The 18638-nt window shown below is 34.4% G+C and overlaps 2 protein-coding genes across 3 annotated transcripts in view; one reads left to right on the top strand and one right to left on the bottom strand.

Annotated features, from left to right (window-relative positions):
• The first annotated feature begins 6380 nt into the window (after positions 1 to 6380).
• Positions 6381 to 18638, top strand: part of LOC111056391 — a 98514-nt gene continuing 86256 nt past the window's right edge. Inside the window, exon 1 of the mRNA XM_039442234.1 lies at positions 6381 to 7084. Coding sequence (XP_039298168.1) covers positions 6653 to 7084 — 432 coding nt within the window. The 5' untranslated portion in view covers positions 6381 to 6652. The remainder of the gene's footprint in view (positions 7085 to 18638) is intronic.
• Positions 13322 to 18628, bottom strand: LOC111056072. Of its 2 annotated transcripts, XM_039442247.1 has the most exons (4): positions 18551 to 18628; positions 14951 to 15122; positions 14116 to 14443; positions 13322 to 13618 (listed from the first exon to the last, which is right to left on the bottom strand). In XM_039442247.1, exons 1-3 carry the CDS (start codon positions 18578 to 18580, stop codon positions 14145 to 14147), a joined length of 501 nt encoding a protein of 166 aa, XP_039298181.1. In that variant the 5' UTR covers positions 18581 to 18628; the 3' UTR covers positions 13322 to 13618; positions 14116 to 14144. The 2 variants fall into 2 exon arrangements, with proteins under 2 accessions (XP_039298181.1, XP_022199088.2); XM_022343396.2 differs by lacking the exon at positions 18551 to 18628 and having other exon boundaries at positions 14951 to 15183.

Raw genomic sequence — 18638 nt, 5'->3', positions numbered from 1 at the left:
TTGAATAACCACAGTCATGGTCATACTCTTCATCTGATGTCAATTCGAATTCTTGAATTTCCCTACCAGATTTAAATTTGACTGCCACCTGGAAAAATAATGATAGTCGGTTGGTTGTTTCGTAGATATTAGTTGGTTTTCTGCTCTGAAGTCTAACGCCCGGCCTCCACTTGCGATTTCTTGATTTCTAAACGCACGATTCTTCTGTCGCAAAAATAGAACTTCATTGCTTCTAGTTGCAATGAATCCACATGCTTACAAAAAATCATGGGTTCGTTCTAACTAGAAGCAATATGAGAATTAAGGATTAGAGATTTTAAAAACTTGTTCATACGTTTTTAAAATCATTAAAATCCATGTTTTAAGCTCTTAAATAATTCATTGTTTTGGATGCTGCACTTGGATCTCTTGCTTTCTAGAGTGTATGTAAAAAATAATACTCTTTTTAAAGTAAAAACCAATTATCTTTATTTAGGCTTGAAAAATTGATAAAATATTACAAAAAATGTATGTTACTTAATGGCTGATTCATAGATGTTGTCATCTTGATCTACATCGTCATATTAATAATACTGAGGGTGATTCCCACCTCAGTATTAGGCTTGTGCGTGGGTAATGAGTGAGGGTGATGATGATGAGAGATGATGACTACTTTTTAGATAGTCGACGGATTATCAGTTCCTCCGAAAGACGGGACTGTATCTATGTGATTGTGCTGTGGTTAAAAACTTTTGCACCAGTCGAGATTCGAACGCAGGTTCTCTTGAGATTATTAGACTGGCGCGTTTTCACTTACTCCAACAAGCCACCCAAATCATATTCTGCTTCATTTTTCTGTTGAACTTGAGTCTGAGCTCCTTGAGTTCGCAAATTCTTATAAAAGTCATGGTATATGGGTGGCACAAAATGTAGGAGATCGATGAGGAACCTCATTTTCTCTGGTTTGATAGTAGGCTTCGAAGTTGCTGGTTGAAGAGTTGGCAGCTTTGAAGGAAGTCGTCCAGCATTTTTCGATGCCAATAAGATTTGATCATACTGTTCCAGGCCTCCTGCTGAGCACCTGGAGAATAATAGTCATGGATTGGTTTTTCTGAATTGAAGAATCTGCATTTTTCTTATCCCATTCACCTTCTTAGGAAAATAATCATTGAGGGCATTGATGTCTACAAAATCTTCATCTCTCATTTCATTCACAATGAACTTTCGGTTTGACGAGGCTACTAAATTCACCCAGTCATCTGGAATATACATATCACGGTTGTTCTTTTTCTTTTTTATCTCTATCAGCCCAAAATCTCCATAAAATTCATTATACGAGCGGCCAGGAACAAAAAAATGTTGAGTGACTTTTTCAATGCCGGTGTTTTTTTAATGCAGACAACCAAAAAATTGAAGTTAAGTGACTCTTATTCTGGCCTCCACAGTTGTCACAAAATGCCTCAATGTGTTTAACATAGCTGGGTAATTGCTGTATATATTTCAGGAGGCAACTGGTGATTTCTTGGCAGCTCCTGTTTGATTGGCCCTCATGCCACATGTGTCCAGTGCCATCTTTGAGATTATGGATATTGAAATTGTGGGTCCAAAGCGGTCGCTTGTAATATGCCTTCGAATTTTTTCACATCTGGTGTAGGGATCATTTTTTGTAGTCAAAACATATTGATGCTGTATGTTTTGATGTGTTTTTCCTACTTCTTTCTTTCAATTCTTTTATAGCTTCAGCCTTTCTCAATTGCACCTCTTTGAGTACCCTTTCTGAATCCTTTTCTTCTACGGTGCCATTTGCATTTGAAGCCTGTCACAGGTTACACAAGTGTCTGTATGTGGTCTATGAAACACTAAATTGAACCTCTTATTGAAAATTTTACGATAGAAGCTCTCCTTTTCTGGCACATTATTTGTCTTTCATCACAGAACTCTTTATACAGGTTATACATAATTGTCAGGTTCAAGTGCAAGTATTTTTTGTTAGTTTGTGCTCTGCTATAGGCCTAATGGCTTGAGTACTTTGGAAAGCTCCTAATATGATCTACAATATTAATGTTACTCTTTCTTTTGAAATTTTGTTTCCAGGTTCCACTCTTATCTCGAAATGCCTGATGGGACTTCTTTTTATAGCAATATTCCTCACTCTCTTATTTGAAACTTCAAGAGTTCTCAGAAAATACTCTCTGGACTCTTAACTCAAGGTGATACTCAACCGACAAATCTTTCCTAGTTACAGCTGTTTCTTTCCTCCTCTTGAGTTCTCAAATTAGTTCTAGTCCTCGAATTAGTTCTAGCAAACACATCGCTCAATCATTCATTCTAATGTTTTGACTTTTCATATCTGAATTTGTTCTAATAACAGAGAAAATGTGGGTGATAGATCTATATATATTATTTATGAAAACTTGAAACCTTCAAACACTAATAACTTTGAACCTCCGTCACTCAGCATAGCAAACATATCACCACTGTTCTTACTCTCATTCATGGTGACAGACTGAAAGAGTCAATATATGATAATTATCGAAAAGTCCAGTCAAGGAAAGGTTATAGAGGGAAAAGTTGGGATGGCGCGAGGATTTTCGCCTCATCCGGAAATGCCGTGCTCACGCACTGCAGGTATATTGGGGAACATAAATCAAATCAAATAGAATTTATTCATCAAAAACAATTACATTACAAATTAGAATACTATAACAATTAATACAATTAAAACAATGAAGTTTTATGCATTGAATAATTTCTTAATAGGCAAATATAATTCAATGAATAAATATACACCCCACTATAAATTATATGTGTTGTAAGTTATTAGTTGCTTGTTGCATGTTTCAATTACTATTCACAAACTTCATTCACTGATATGGGATTAAAGTTTTTTATAAATGTTCTATTAATGATAATAATAAAAAAAATATTTTTTTAGAAAAATGAAATGAAGAATAAATAGTTTCAATACTTACAGTCTAACTAAATTTTCACAATTTTCTACTCCAATATCAACTAACCAGGAAAATAAACTTTTCTTGAACCTGTGTCTATTGAATTCTTCCCTAATGTAACTTGGTATTGAATTGTAAATTTTTGGTCCCAAATATATGTAGTTTCTTTGCCCAAATGTAGTGTTTATCCTTGGTACTATTAAAATCGTGTTTCTGTGCCTTGTTTGATGGTTATGATCTGCCAGTCTTATGTGTTCATTGTTTCTCCTCATTCGCGTGATGATAGCCTGGATGTAGAGTTGTCTTACACTCAGTACTTTACTGTCCTTGAAAAGAATGTTCGTGGGGAATTGATTCTCCTTGAACACAGAACACAGAAACACAAAAGGTGAATAGCACCTACAGCTGAGTTCTTACTCAAGCCGCCGCGGTATGTCCACAACCGCTGACTAGCAAGGAAACTGGCCCCTGCTTAGACATTAGGAAACAGAACTTGCGTTCTTTACCTTTACTTTACTTCTCTTGTTCGTCACAATTACTGAACTGCATTAAGGGAGCAACGATCCCGCAGTATATGCCACGTTTTGCTGGAGGGCTGTGTTTGCTCACAATAATAAATTTGAAAAAGTAGGTACTACTAAAAACTACATTCAACTATTACTAGATCTACTAATTTTGAAAACTTCATTCAACTACTAAATTATATTTACTGCAAATTATATCAATTCCTCTTCATCTTCATTTAGTTCAATCAGATCAGGATCTACATCCACCAATTGAGAACTACTGGTAGTTGTGAGACTAGTATAAAAGCTGTGGAACACCGGAGGGATGAGTGGAAGAAGATCAAGTAAATCTCGCTTTTTCTCTTCACTGATTGGAACAGCTCCAATATTGAGTGGTCTACAATCTTTGTACAGATCTTATCTTCCTTTGCTCTTGCAACTGATTTCTTTAAATCCTTCATCATTCGATGAGTTCTTATATCTAATTATTCCATCATTTCCCTTTGAATACTGTAACCGCAGAATTCCATGCCATTTCACAATTTCACCATCTGTTTTTTGTCTCGTCCAACTAATCCACTTTTAAATAGATTTGTAAAATAGAAAAAAAATCTTTCTGTACCATTCCATAAACTTGGAAGGTCTCTTTTTCCCACATGACTGCACTAATTGGTGCCAGTTATGTGGGTGGTATATAGCAATATTATATGTGTTTCTTTCTCTCAATAACTGAATGGTCGACATCACTCTCTAGATGAGTATGACCAGCCACTAGGAACTTGATGTTGATGGTATTTATATGGGAGCAACCATGCACGGCTTTTGAAAACATTGTTGAAACATAGGCATTTCGATTCTGACCTCCCCATGTATCAGAATAATAAGTAATTTCATTTACTGTTCGGGGTAGTTGACTTGAATGTTGGTACAAGCATGAAGCTATTTCATTAGCCCCACGTCCAGCAGTGGCTTCATGTCAATGACTGGCTGGTCTCATTGTCATGAATTGTAAGATTGAACATCCAAAGTTGATGTTTATAAAAGGCAACACTTGAAAAAGGTAATGGTGTTGGCAGAAATTGCTGCAAATCAAAACTGAAACACTTCTTATGGTTGTCAAGTATAACATTTTCCTTATCCATTCTCTTACATGCATATGCAAAGTCAGCTTTTTCTTGATGTATTTTCGAATCATTTTCAGCTTCTAACCTATCCTCAACATTTTTTGCAACTGTCGTTTTCAGATTAAGGGTATCACAACGATGACATTTGTGTAAATCTTTGGGTTTTTGAATGGTAAATACATTGCTTTGAATTCTCTACTGTATATTTTTAATTATTAAGCTCATCATGCGATCTATCACTGAAAACTGAGAATAATATTAAACGCTACAAATTCCAACTGGTTTTATTAGATTTGATTGTAAAAGAGAATTGCTTATTAATATCCTAAATTGCTTATTTATTATGCATAAAAACTTATAGGCTGAGACTGATAAAAACCTAATAACACCATAGTAGCCTACCCTTTTGGAGCTATTTTTATTATAAAAAAACAAATTGAAAACAACTAATTTTGATGTTTTTATTCAACCTAATTTTTATGTTTTAAATATGATATACTTAAATATAATAGTAATAGTATTATTATACATCACCTTGTATATCATTTGTTCACTTTTTAGTCTGAAAATTGGTGGAAAACTAACTTCTTAGAACCTTCAAATATTGGCGTCTCACCAAACGGAGTCGCTTGCAGTGGTTTTTCATGGAACTACAATTGCGTCATAAAAATTCTGTGTCGCTCCTCAGTTTCAATTGTCATAGTATGGATGACACATGCACTATTGGTCCTCAGTCTAGTCAACCTGCTAGTGAGGGAAAAATAAAATTCCCAACGGCTGGGGTCGTTGTGGACCCTATGTGCCTCCTTAATCTTTCGCTGCTGATTTAGGAAAGCAGAGATATTTTGCAGTAACCTCTGTGCTGATTTAGGAATTTTGGAAAACATTGTTTTTTACTATACTTGCTTGTTACAGTCCCTAGTTGAGATATTAGCAGGAATTTCACCAAATTTTTACATTTAGTGTTTGTCCTGGGTTCTATTCCCGATTCAATTTTTTTCTTTTTCCCAATTTTTTCTCACTCTAATTTTTTTCTTACTGTTTATAATAAACATTTTAGACATCAAATAATGTCAAAAAATACCAAATAAATAGTGTAAGTGAAGTCCAATGGAAATTTTGTGGTGTTGTTCTTTGTCTCCTGGTCTGTGTGTTATCCCTAGTCTCCCTTGTCTATGTTGAGGAAGTAGCTGTGAAATTAGAATCTTCATCACTGAAATAGTGAAATCATCATCTAAATGCAATAATTCATTGTCATCAATCTCTGAACCCGATTCCAAAGTTGTTATTAGCTCTTGAAGCTGTCTCACTTTGATTTCTGATAAGCCAACAAAACTACTACTAGTTCCTGGTAAACCTGGTAAGCCATTCTAAATAAAAGTCCACAAAATATTAAAAAGTAATTTTCCACACAGTCACCATAAACCGCAAACAAACCGTACAATAAACCGATCTGAGCTTGTAAGAAGTAGTGCATAACCAATCTACTCAGCTACTGCATAATATGCAGAGCTTGACAGCTGACTGCATAGAAGAACGAAGAAATAATGTGGAGAGTTCTAATTAGTTCCTAAACGTTGCCAATAGATGGCAGGAGTAGTATAAATCATAGGGGACAGTAAAGCTAGTCGCACACAGATCGTCATCGGACGGACAGCACGCATCGGACGGATCGGAGGATTAAATTTGATCCATTGTATTCAATTTGGGTGCGCATGCCTATACAATGCGGATATGTATGCGCACTCCCATTGAAAATGATGCATCAAATCTAATCGTCCGATCCGTCCGATGCGTGCCGTCCGTCCGATGACGATTTGTGTGCGCCTACGTTAAATGTAAGGAAACAGCAATGAACTGATAAAGTCAAAAATGTAAAGCTGCGGATCCATCAAACTTGTGTGCGGAACATGGTGTGTGCGAACATTTCTTCGCACAACAGTCGTTTTGAGAACATTTTATTAGACCTTGCTCCACCTACAGTAAAAGTAGCGCACATTTTGTGACAGACACAAGTGCGCGAAGAAAATGTGCAGCACATTTAATTCTGTGGAGCTTGCACTTGCTAACAAATTTCGATTCAGTATCCATCATGTCGAGTCTGGAGGAGGATGTTTTAATTTGTTCTGCCGTTTGTATAGTTTTGGGTAATTTATTGAAAAAAAATAGAGCAAAACCGCGAGTGTGGGTGCGGCCTTTCCTGAAAAATCGTGAGTCAACAAAAGAATTTGTTGAAGAATTAAAAATTGATCCTTTGAGTGGCTTTAAAAATTTTACACGAATTTCTTGTCATGATTTCGAGTACCTTTTGGGAAAAATTGGACCAATTATTGCTAAAAGAGACACAAATTATAGACAATGTGTTTCAGAGCAATTGAGACTCGTCATAACATTGAGATATCTAGCTACTGGTGATTCTTTCGTAAGCTTGATGTATTTGTTTAAAGTGTCTAGACAACTGATATCTCGTATTGTTCCCGAGGTGTGTTATGCTTTAATCTCTACGTTGAAAGAAGTCATAAAGGTAAGTTTGTACAATTACCCAATAATTAAGATTTAAGGTGAGGGGTGGGGAGGGGGAATAACACGCATCCTACATTTTTCCCTGTGTGCTCTTCAAATTATATTATAAAATAAATATTTTATTATAACAATATAATCATAATAATTATAATATATTCAATATTAATTTTCATTTCGAATTTTTTGTTCAATCTTACTTTCGATAACGATATTAACTCCTGTGTGTGCAATATTTCTATTAACACCCACTACAACTTCACAATAACAAGTAACGTTTTGTGATGCATGTTATTACCTCTCGCCTCTAACACAATAAAACGAACTATGACTAATTGAGTTAAAGAAGGAAAACATTCCTGGAATGTTTTCCTTTTTGATCTCAGTACCATTGACTTGAAATTTTAAACTTAAGGTCCTTATACCATGAGGATCCGACAATAAGAAATTCAATAAAATTCAATTCAAAATGGCGGATAATGGCTAAAAAAACTATATTTTTCATGGTTTTCTCAAAAACGGCTCTAACGATTTTCTTCAAATTTATACCCTAGATAGCTATTTATAAGACCTATTAACTGACATGAGTCTCATTTCTGGGAAAATTGCAGGAGCTCCGTAATATTCCTGAGAAGAATGAATTTTGTTAAATTTCTATCACGATTTTCTCAAAAATGACCTGAGACCGATTTTTTTCAAATTCATACCCTGTATAGTTATTTATCAGCTCTATCAACTGGCATGAGTCTTCTCCCTGGGAAACTAACGATTTTCCCAGCATATCTCACAAACCTGGGCTTCTCTCCTAAAGTCCCCAGAAATTTACTTTGTAACCTCCTTCTCTTGCGTGAGGTAGGTAGAGCAGTTTATTCAAAAGAACACATGTCGATATTTCATTTGTAGAACAGCTGTTTTGACAAATTTTAAAAAATCCTCAAATTTCATAATTCAAACAAAGGAAAATGTACTCTGAAAACAATAACAATAGTATAATCATAGTTTTAATTATTTAGCCGCCAATCGGCATAATGTTATTCCCCCAAAATTATCCTCGTTTAAGAATGAGGCTTATAGATCAATGAGCAAGGAAAGTTGTGTGAGTGTACCACACCAGATTTTTTCATGCAGGTATATGCCAAATCAGCTTTTTCTTGATGAGCATTCAACTGACTTTCTACTTTGAGTTCTTCCTCCTTATTTCTAGACTCTTCGGCAACTTTCAATTTCATGTGTAGAGTGTCACAGTTGTGACATATATCAACGTTTTTTGAAAGCAAGGTTGAAAGTCTTTAATTCCTCTGTGTTTATTCTAATAGATACTGGATTATTGTGATCTTTCTTGTATAAATCGTACATTGTTTGAATATTCAAGTGTGATGGAAGATAATTCTTGTCATTTGTATGCCTTGAATAGTGACTTTTATAGCTTGGGAATGATAGAATATGTTTTCTCACATAATTTAAAGATCCCTCAGTGGTTTTATATGCAGGAGGGACAGTTTCACCACGCTTATTTCCAGTCATTATACCAGTAACACTAGATCTCTTCTCATCTAGAGCATATCTCACAAACCTGGGGTTCTCTCCTAAAGTCCCCAGAAAACATTCTTTGCATACGGTTTTACGAATGCCTTCAACTTCAAAGCAATACTCATATATAATTTCTCGTTTTTTATTCCCATTTCGTTTCCTTTTTCGACTAGTTTTCAGCTGATGTGACACACTTGGAGATAAAATCTGACCGTTTGTCTCTTGAACCCAATAACCAATATTCAGCAAAAATCTATGCTCGTAATAATGGATTAGGCTCTTCTAGAATGCGAAAACACTTATTCCTACATTTTCTCAAAGGTTTCAGTTCTCTCTTACCAACTTCTTTTCCTGAAGTGCTAATGTATGACTGGCTTGTGTTTATCTTAATTGATATTTCCTGAATGCCCTAGCCTATGGCTTAGTTTTCCCTCTATCATTCTCTGTAGTATTTTCAGAACCAGGAACTACCAATTCTGCTGATTGCTGCTTCTTATGTTCATCGTTCAGTCCAGCTGTAGTTTCACTCAATGAATCTTTACTCTTACCTTTGAAAATTTTGTTTACTTTAGATCTAGACCTAATAAAATATTCCTCTTCACTAGAATTACTCTCCTCCTCGGTTTTTTAATTTTCATCAACATCTATGTTGTCCATATCTTCGAACAATTCTTCAGCCCACTCCATCAGCTCTGGCTCTATGTATTAGGAATGGGTATCGAAAGACAAAACATTGATTTTTTTTTCACCTTAACATCGATAAGTGAAAAGCATTGAACAGTAATCATCAATCTTTTTGAACATCGATGTGTCACCCTACGTTACGGGTGATTCTAAGATGACTATAATTATATTATCCTTAGAGTGACAGATAGTAAAATCAATTTCCTTTTTTTATGTACATGTAAAAGAAAGGGACAGAGCTTTTGAAAAGTAGTCAACAATAAAGAAATATTGTTAATTGGCAGCAGCCAAACTGAAAGTTTATGAATTGCTTCTAGGTAAGTAGACTTGACGTTTAGCAACGGAGATTGATATGTAATCGAATTAAAAAACACTGCTGAATTGTGAGAGCTGGAAGCATGAGTCAGAAGTCAGAATAATAAAGTATAAAGCCATCAATACATTCAATTTCCATTGTGAATATTGCAATACCAACCTGACTCCATTACATGAACAGGCTATACACTCTCAAATACAATGTTCCTCTTCTTCAATTCTTTTAAATCTTTTACAGTAGAAATGGTGAAATAAACAGCTAGACCTCTGATAAAAGAGAGTTTATTATGTTATATTCCAGTCACTATATACTTTAGTGCTTGCAATCTATATTGTAGTTCTCTTTTTTAATATATTATTTGGATACATGAGAGAAGTACAGAACCAATTTCTTCATGTAAAATTTCCTTATGCTAGATACAGGATGGCCCAGAAAACCTCGTATTTTCGGTGCACTTTCCAGTTATCAGATCTCATCATATCAGGTGTAATTCGGTGTTTCCACAATACACGGAGAATTGTTGGCAGGAGTACCTGGAAATCTATATGAGATAGAGCGCTCTACCTGATCTCAGATTGTACGAAAATACGCCCAGAGGGATTTTGAATTATACATCTAAAACAATCGGAAGATATTGTTGATCAAAAACTAAAATTCATCAGAATTAATTTTTTTTACTTGAATTTTACTCATTTTTGAAAAATCATAACTTGGTTCTCATTGGAGATCCGAATGATCTCAAATGCTTTGAAAATGAATGAGCTTTGCAAGAGCAAATGAATGAGCAAATTTTTCTGCCAGATTGCTGGATTTGGCAGAAATAGCTGAAAACTGGAAAATGAACCGAAAATACAAGAATTTTGGGCCACTCTGTATCTAGCTCAAGGAAATTCTACATGAAGAAATTGGTTCTGGATTTCTCTCATTTAGATGTGAAGTGTAATTTCATGTGTTACTAAAACAAATTAAATTGAAGAAAACATAAGGATGAATGTGTAATTTCAAGTTCAAAACTTATGTAGCATCTCTCTGAAACCTTTCCTTGGCTTTTGACAGCCATTTATTCACCGGAACTTCTATGTTTACATCGGTGGCATCATTGAAATGACAGCGTACAATGTCTGAAAAATACAGTTAATGAAGGACACTACTAATTATGAGACATAGAATGATCCACTACCAGTTAGTGGTGCGTGAATAATATTCTATATTTTGATAATTCTAATTGAAATAATACAGACCAACTCCATGATATGAACCAACTAATGATATTCATTGCAACTAAGATAAAAAATACAGGAAAATAAAATTTGCAAAATTCAAAATAGTAATTAAATTAAAAGTAATTGCACAACTCAAGAGAAATACATACAGTTTTAATTTTACAAGTCAAGATACAGATTCAAAGTAGGCTAATACTTGTTACCTTTAATAATGTAAAATTTGGTTATCTGTAGTGACATTCCTTAACAAGCTCAGGCAATATTTCTGTACAACATTGATATTTTTAAAAAGGAAAGATTATAGATACAATAACAGTTTTAGTAGCCAAATAAGCATGAGCAAGTAGGCTATACATTTGTTCAGAAAGTGATTCAGAGTAAAGAATAAAGTTTTGTTAGATCCTCTTACTTTATTTCAATTTTTTGGAAGATTATCAAATTTTAATTTATGGAATATGGTAACGTTATTAGGACAGCAAATTTGGCAAGGCATTGATAAAAAACGTTCAATAGCTGGAATAAATTTCAAAAATATTCTCCCATTTTTTCAATGATTTTATTTGCACCATCCTTATTAGGTATATTTTTCTTTCCCACATATTTAATAGGCTACACGGAATGGAGTGGCCGTAGTCCACTATAATTTAGAGGCCCTGGTTTGAATCCCAGGCCGGACAAGATATGTTTCTCGGGCCACGGGCCACTCCCGTGTTTTGGATAGACTCGTTAAAGCATAAAAACAGTCCCGGCTGCCCAAAAACAGTCGTTAGTTCATGTCAGAGACATGATCAGGTGACAATTAATCAGGTGTGACATGAAAACTCTGACACCAGACTTGAGCCAGCAAGGTCACTTGATCTTATTATTATTAATACACAGAAGAAAGGAAATCAATTGGGCAGATTGTCATAAATAGGTGTGCCTACCTTTGATTAGGCCACTCAAGTTAGAACATGTTAAGGCTCTTTTGCCCTTGGCACCAAACCAACTTTATTTCTGAGCCATCTCATTGGTAAAATGCCTAGGAAGCAGAATGTACACAATACTTTTTTAATCATTTCCTCCTATTTTGTTCAACTCCATCACCTTAAACAGAAAAACAACTTAGATAGACGTTACCAGAAAGCTGGTACCAAATTTACTCTATTATCACCCAATCCTATATTTAAAATTGAAGAAACGCTTGAATGAAAATATATATAATGAAATGTATAATATATAATATGTATAATATTATATATATATTACATTTGAGTGTTTTGCGGATGGATATATTATATGTAAAAGAATTAACCGGGTACATCCGTTTGTTTTGACTTACTTGAGTCTGACATTTCGTCGCCATCGCAGACGACATCTACACTGGATTTCGATGCCACCCTCAGAAGATGTCATCTGCGATGGCGACGAAACGTCAGACTCAAGTAAGTCAAAACAAACGGATGTACCCGGTTAATTCTTTTATATATATATATATATATATATATATATATATATATATATATATATATATATATATATAATTAAAATTGATAATTTTCAATTAGAATGAGCAGTTAATATTTCATCAGATATATCAATATCAGTTCTATTCTATGGAAGGCAGTGACAAGGCAGAGAATCGGCTACGTTGTTCTCCTACGTAGTATTCTAGGAATTCATGGAGAATCACCCACAATATCAAAATAGGTTGCATTTGTCATGCTATTCTGAGCTAAAAGCAATGATTCAACGTTCAACATTCAATGTAATACAAACCGTATTATCACACCTGCTTATATACTGCCTGAATAAACGGTCACTCATTTTTGATCACATTCAAATAAAAAAAATGAAAGGTGCTCAGGAATTTTTTGCACATTTAAACAACAAAGGTCTCTTCTATCACATTGTAGATTTCCCTAAGATTTTTCATTGCACCACAATCCAGAGAAAATGAAGTGTAGCTTTATACTTCCAGCATAGGGGAATTGTCATTGATATTGTATGACCTTGACTCAATCTTCAAAAGCGTCTAAAAAACGGTGCTTGTACAAAATTCAATTTCTGCATATTCATACAACACAAAATTCCTAGTTTATTGTCAATTTTTTTGGATTTTTTCTGACATGTGCACTACAATTTCACACTTCCAGCATGGGAAATTAGCATTGAAAAATTTAAAAATGACCATGACCGCGACTCCGAATGCATGTGAAAAAAACCGGTGCTTGTACAAAATTACATTTTTGGATATTCTGCCGAAACAAAATTTGTAGTCTATTGTGAATTTTTTTGGACTTGTGAACTACAAGTTCATGGAGCCTGAAAGTTACCTATCATTCTTTGTGCTACTAGATTTATATTATTATACAATTGACTATGAAATCTATGATTAATTTTTTTTTATAAAAAATGAAATTACATTTGTTTTTTTTTCATAAATGACAAACTAGCTACTAAAGAATTATCATTCTGAACTCATATAGTGAAAAATAATGCATTCATGTTAGTTTATAATAAGGCTCTATTATTCAAAAAACTACATGACTCTTATAGCGATTCTGCAGAACACATGTGGATTGTTTCATGAAACTCTATCAGGGGGCGGAGTACCCAGAGACTGGGATAACGATGACAGCGACTGAAGTGTGTTATTATCGCAAGGAACAGGATACGAGAATGGCTTCAATGAAAAATTGAGAGGAGCATCCATTTCTGCGCCTGTATAGTTGACTGGAGTGTCTCGACCATTGCTCACTGCACTGGGAAGCTTGATCACTTCCACACGATCAGACAATTCACTCTGAAAAATACAGAATTAAATAACTTACTTCTACTTGCGAATATCACAAATAAATGAGTATTACAAAAACTAATATTTTATAAACGAATATCAGAAATTTCAGCAGAATCATCAACTGCGTTCAGTTCATTCTGCAAAAATAAATTGAAAAATGGACAATAATTACTTATCAGTTTAAAAACTTACTTAAATCAGTTTTGTGAATGTTCTAGAATGAAATATTTTCTTTCTCTAGAAATGAAATAGTAGTAGTGTGGCTCATAGCTGAGATCGATGAGCGTTGGTCTGATAATCAATGTAATTACTATACAGCTATGGGAATATGCTCAATTTGTTACTAATTGTTCAACTTGATTGTAATATGATATCATAAATATCCCTCAGATAGCTGACAGCTAGATATAAATTCCAACCAACAATTTTATTGGGATCTGCTTCACTATTGCTCTATGTAATGTACATATAAATGAATGAATACCAGCAAAAAAGAAACATACCTTTAGGGCTTTCTGCAACACTTGCAGGTCTACACAAATTTGAAGATGCTAATTCTTTTTTTTCTATTTTTTACTGGAGGTTCCTCTACGCTTCTTTTTGGCACTTTTTCTTGAGTAATATTGTCAGGAATTTTTGGCAATGGTGGAATTGGATTGTCATCATCATCATCATCATCATCATTACATTCTGATGATGAGGACGTGTAAGGCCGCTTTATGGCCCTTGAATGCCTTGTTATTTTTGCCATCATTGCATTATCAGCATCCATTGATAAATCAGATCTGGTGGCTGCTTCTTTCAATTTTTCTTTTCCTCTTCCGAATGATTCTGGAAGGGAAAAACACTACAATAACAACATTTTAATAGCAACCACTATTTATTGTGATGGTGAGCATGCTGAATAACAAACCATAAAAATGTATTTGTATCGTTGAAAGGAAGTGAGGTTTTGTATTATTTGGTTAGTAAATTAATTGAAAATCAATATCATTTAAATTGTGATGTCTAAGGCTGAACATACATCTTGAGAGGCACAATTTTACGTGTTGTTGTAAATTGATCTTTCAGATTTTGTCTCCATACACACCCTTGCACCACGTTTGCTTTCACTCAATACAATAAGCAAGAGACTTCTGGGTGCCAATCAACGCACCGCAGCTCCTCAGGTTGATCACCAGCACAAATACACATTTTGCTTGAAATGAGGATTCTTTTGATTTTTTATCCAAACATATAGAACTAGGCATCCTCTTTTAATGTTAAACTTAAATACTCTTTTTTACGTTAAGCTGTTTTAAACTGTTATTGTAATATTTTTAATTGATTCGAACTTACTTGCTCTGGCTATTATTTTCTTTATGCAAAATGTTTTCCATGATGGTTTCGGGTCTTCCATCGCTTCCACTGCCCTGTCGTAATGTTTTGTGGAAAGGACATCAGGCCAATAACATTCGCTTGTCTCCCTCCTGATCCAATTTCTTCGAACGAGCTCATACCCATCTGTGAACTCAACCACAAAAAAATTGTACCAGCTGTCATCGAGTTTTTCGAAAGAACACATTTCTTGAATGATATATGGACCCTGAATAATATACGGTAATGTGATTTAGTAGTATATTTTACCATACATAATAATGTAAAACAAACTGGGAAAAGTTAGTCTTGAAAATACAATTGAAAAATGAGATGTAAAAGAATCATGGTGAGTCAACTGAAGAGTTCTCATTAATCATTAGAAATAGGATGAAACCTATATTTGATAAAAAGGAAAGTACACATACAAAGAAGATTGAAATGTTGTTGAAAATCAAATGAGGAGTCCACATTCACAATTCAAACTAGATGAATTCGATAACATAGATTATAAATCTATGATAGAATAAATCTATAATAGAATAAAAAATTTGACAGATATTTAATTCACCAATGAATAAAATGATATGCTATCGAAATCACTAAAATAATAACATAAATTAGGATCATAAGAAGAATATGATGGAACAGCAATTGGTAGAACTCCAAACATCAGTAAAATAAAAAAAAAAAGAAATAAGATACAATCAAATTCATGAGCTGGACAAGAGGTAACATTAATATCAAAAAAGAAATAATAAAAAAATCGAATGTCATGAAACTGATCAAATCAATCTCAAATAAAATTGAAAGATAAGTGGGCTATTTTAACTAAAGCAGATAAAGGAAATACAGCAGTAGTTATTAATTACAAAGATTATGATGAAAAAATAGAAAACTTTATCCAAAGCAATAATTTTATGACTACCAAAAGATGTTGTGGTAAAAGGAGAAAGAGACTCTTAAAAAAGGTAAGTAGAAGTTTCAATGTAACAAATAAGTAGCAATTCAAAACAGAATTAAAATATGTATATTAGAAATACCTCTGTGTAAAATGGGCCAAAGAATAAGTCTAAAAATATTGAAAGTGACAAAAAACTCATCTAATAAGCAATCGTTGCAAGTCAGGCCATCTAACTTGTTCCCGGGAGGGCGCGTGAGACACACACCAGTGACTCGGACCTGGACAGGCAGCAGGGCACCTTGGATGCAATCAGTGAGAGAAAAGGAGACCAATGAGGAGGACACCAAAGACTGATGAAGCAGAGCTCCGACGACCGAAGAGAAGAGCACTGAAGACTGATGAATGACCTCAGATCGGATAAACAGGATCCAGGGTGGACCAACATACGAAATTTGTAATTGTACATACGAAATTTGTAATTGTAGGTTGGAATGGCACAGTGCCAGAGTTCAGAACATATGCAAAATATGAGGTAGTGGTTGGAGTTGGCACAAACTAGAATTGTCCATCACAACAGTGAAAACAATTTGAATTGATTTGATACAGTTGAAACAATTTAATACAGAAAGTTCTGAGCACATTTAAGAAGCCAGATCACTGGATGCACACAGAAATTGCACATGGGCAAGAATCGCACATGTTTACACCCACAAGATTTAGAATCTTGAAAATAGTAGAGCGGTGGATCTTCAATCCTGATGCTGAATGTGGCGGACATGGTGTTCTGATGCAGAGAGGTAGTATTGTGGCCTACAAGTAGTGACTTGTAACTGAACCAATCAGACAAAGTGCCAAGAGAGAAAAAAGTGAACTTACATTTAAATACTCACAAATACAATTTTTTAGTGTTCATAAAAATTTATGACAGCAGAAAACATTTGAATTTTGATGATAGAGTTTGTGGAAAATTAGTTCTGCATTTTTAAAGTTGAACACAAGGTGACGCAGCACTATCAGGTTACCTTTTGGAATGATTAAGATATTTTGAAGAGAAAAAATCCCACAAAGAAACTTATTTGCACATAATGACTAGGAGAACTTGGAGAACACTATAAAACATTAATTTTAGGTGAAAAGATAAAGTTGCTACATATTTGAAGAAATGAGAAGAGAAGCCTTGAACACGCAACTTACCTGGAAAACGAGAGTAGAGTGGAAGTGAGCATCAAGCCTCGATTGTAACCAAAGATGGCCGATCAAAGTATTGAAAATAAAAATGACACAGAACCAATGCAAAATGGCTCGAATAATTGCAGAATATGACGAAAACTGCAATATAAATTACTAGAACAATGAAACGAATAAAATACATCAGAAAATCACATTTAAAATATTCAAAATTAGAAGTAGACAAAGTGTGTGTACGACAAGCTAGTACTAACAAACAAGTAGCGTCAGAGTGGACAACTTACAAACTAAAGGAGCTTGATGTCAGAATACAAAGACCCAAGTCTGTATGACTGAGTTTTCACATGAGGTCCCGGCCTTGGGGGAAGTGCAGCAAAAGCGAAGCAAGGCCCAAGAAAAAGAGAAAAAATTATGTAAAAACGAATGTCATACAGTTAAAAACAACTGATACACAGCAGATGATAATACTGTAAAGACAATATGAGACAAACAACAATACAAAGCGAGAGTTGCAATGACAAGCAACAACTATTAGACTATATGATACAAGTAAATACAAAAGAAATGCAGAGTGCTGGACAAAGGACCAACAAAATCAATCCTCAAATTCGGGTAGGGGAGCAATGCTCGAAATGGCACGTTTGAATCTACCATGACTAGTCTGGACAGTAACGACTCTAACTTTTTGATCACGACCTGGGTGTACTTCAACGACTCTAGCGAGTTTCCAGGAGGCAGGGGGCGTATTCATATCCTTCAATAGTACAATGGTGTCAACAGTGATGTTAGGAGATTCTGAAGTCCATTTGTTCTTTTTCTGTAAGGTGACAAGATATTCATTCCTTAGACCATCTTATCTTTTTTACTGATGAGTAAAACCTATTCAATGCCTGATAGTATGACGAACCAAGAGTATTAGTAACCTACCATAGGAACTTTACTTATACTTTATCTCAGTTTTTATGTTTGATAAAAACTCAATTGGGTTTTCAATGAAATCATTATTCTTAACATCTTTATCACTGATTTCATGTTTTAAAAGAAATGCTGCCTGCTTAAAAATTGCAAGAATGGAATTGTGTATTTTTAAATTGACACATTTTCTTTGGAAAATACACTCAAGTAAAATCGACTTCTGCTTAAATTCCAGGAGGTTAAATTATAATTATTAAATTCCTGGAAATTTCCAATTAATTTCACGCCAGTATAAAAATCCCGAACAATTCCCGGACTGAAGTTGGACACCTTGTCAAATAAACTAATGCCTAAAAATGGACAGATTTAACTTTTTTCTCATTACAAAAAAACACATGCATGGTGCAGCCTGCTTTTAAACACTATCTGTATCAAGTTTAAGAATAATCAAATGCTTTGTTTGGAAAATCAATTTTATATAAAACAAACTGCAATAATGATTTTCAATTTAAGACAATGTGCATCAGGTGCGGTTAATCTTATACAGAAATTAATTTGCAAACCAGTGCTCATACCTGCTCTTCCAGATTCGTTTCACCCTGCATAGAGGCCAGGTACTGGTATTTGCATCTTCTTGAATTTCAACAGCCTTTGCCAATTGTT

This window comes from Nilaparvata lugens, chromosome 1 (genome assembly GCF_014356525.2).
Source record: "Nilaparvata lugens isolate BPH chromosome 1, ASM1435652v1, whole genome shotgun sequence".
Taxonomy (NCBI): domain Eukaryota; kingdom Metazoa; phylum Arthropoda; class Insecta; order Hemiptera; family Delphacidae; genus Nilaparvata; species Nilaparvata lugens.
This window is presented reverse-complemented; position numbering and strand designations above follow the sequence as displayed.

Bases quoted from the DNA above. Each gene is read 5' to 3' on its own strand.
- LOC111056072 (XM_022343396.2), bottom strand. From the start codon at position 15,176: ATGTGTTCTTTCGAAAAACTCGATGACAGCTGGTACAATTTTTTTGTG. The intron at 14,444-14,950 runs GTAAGTTCGAAT...TTTCCCTTCCAG, and splicing joins GAAAATAATAGCCAGAGCAA to AATCATTCGGAAGAGGAAAA.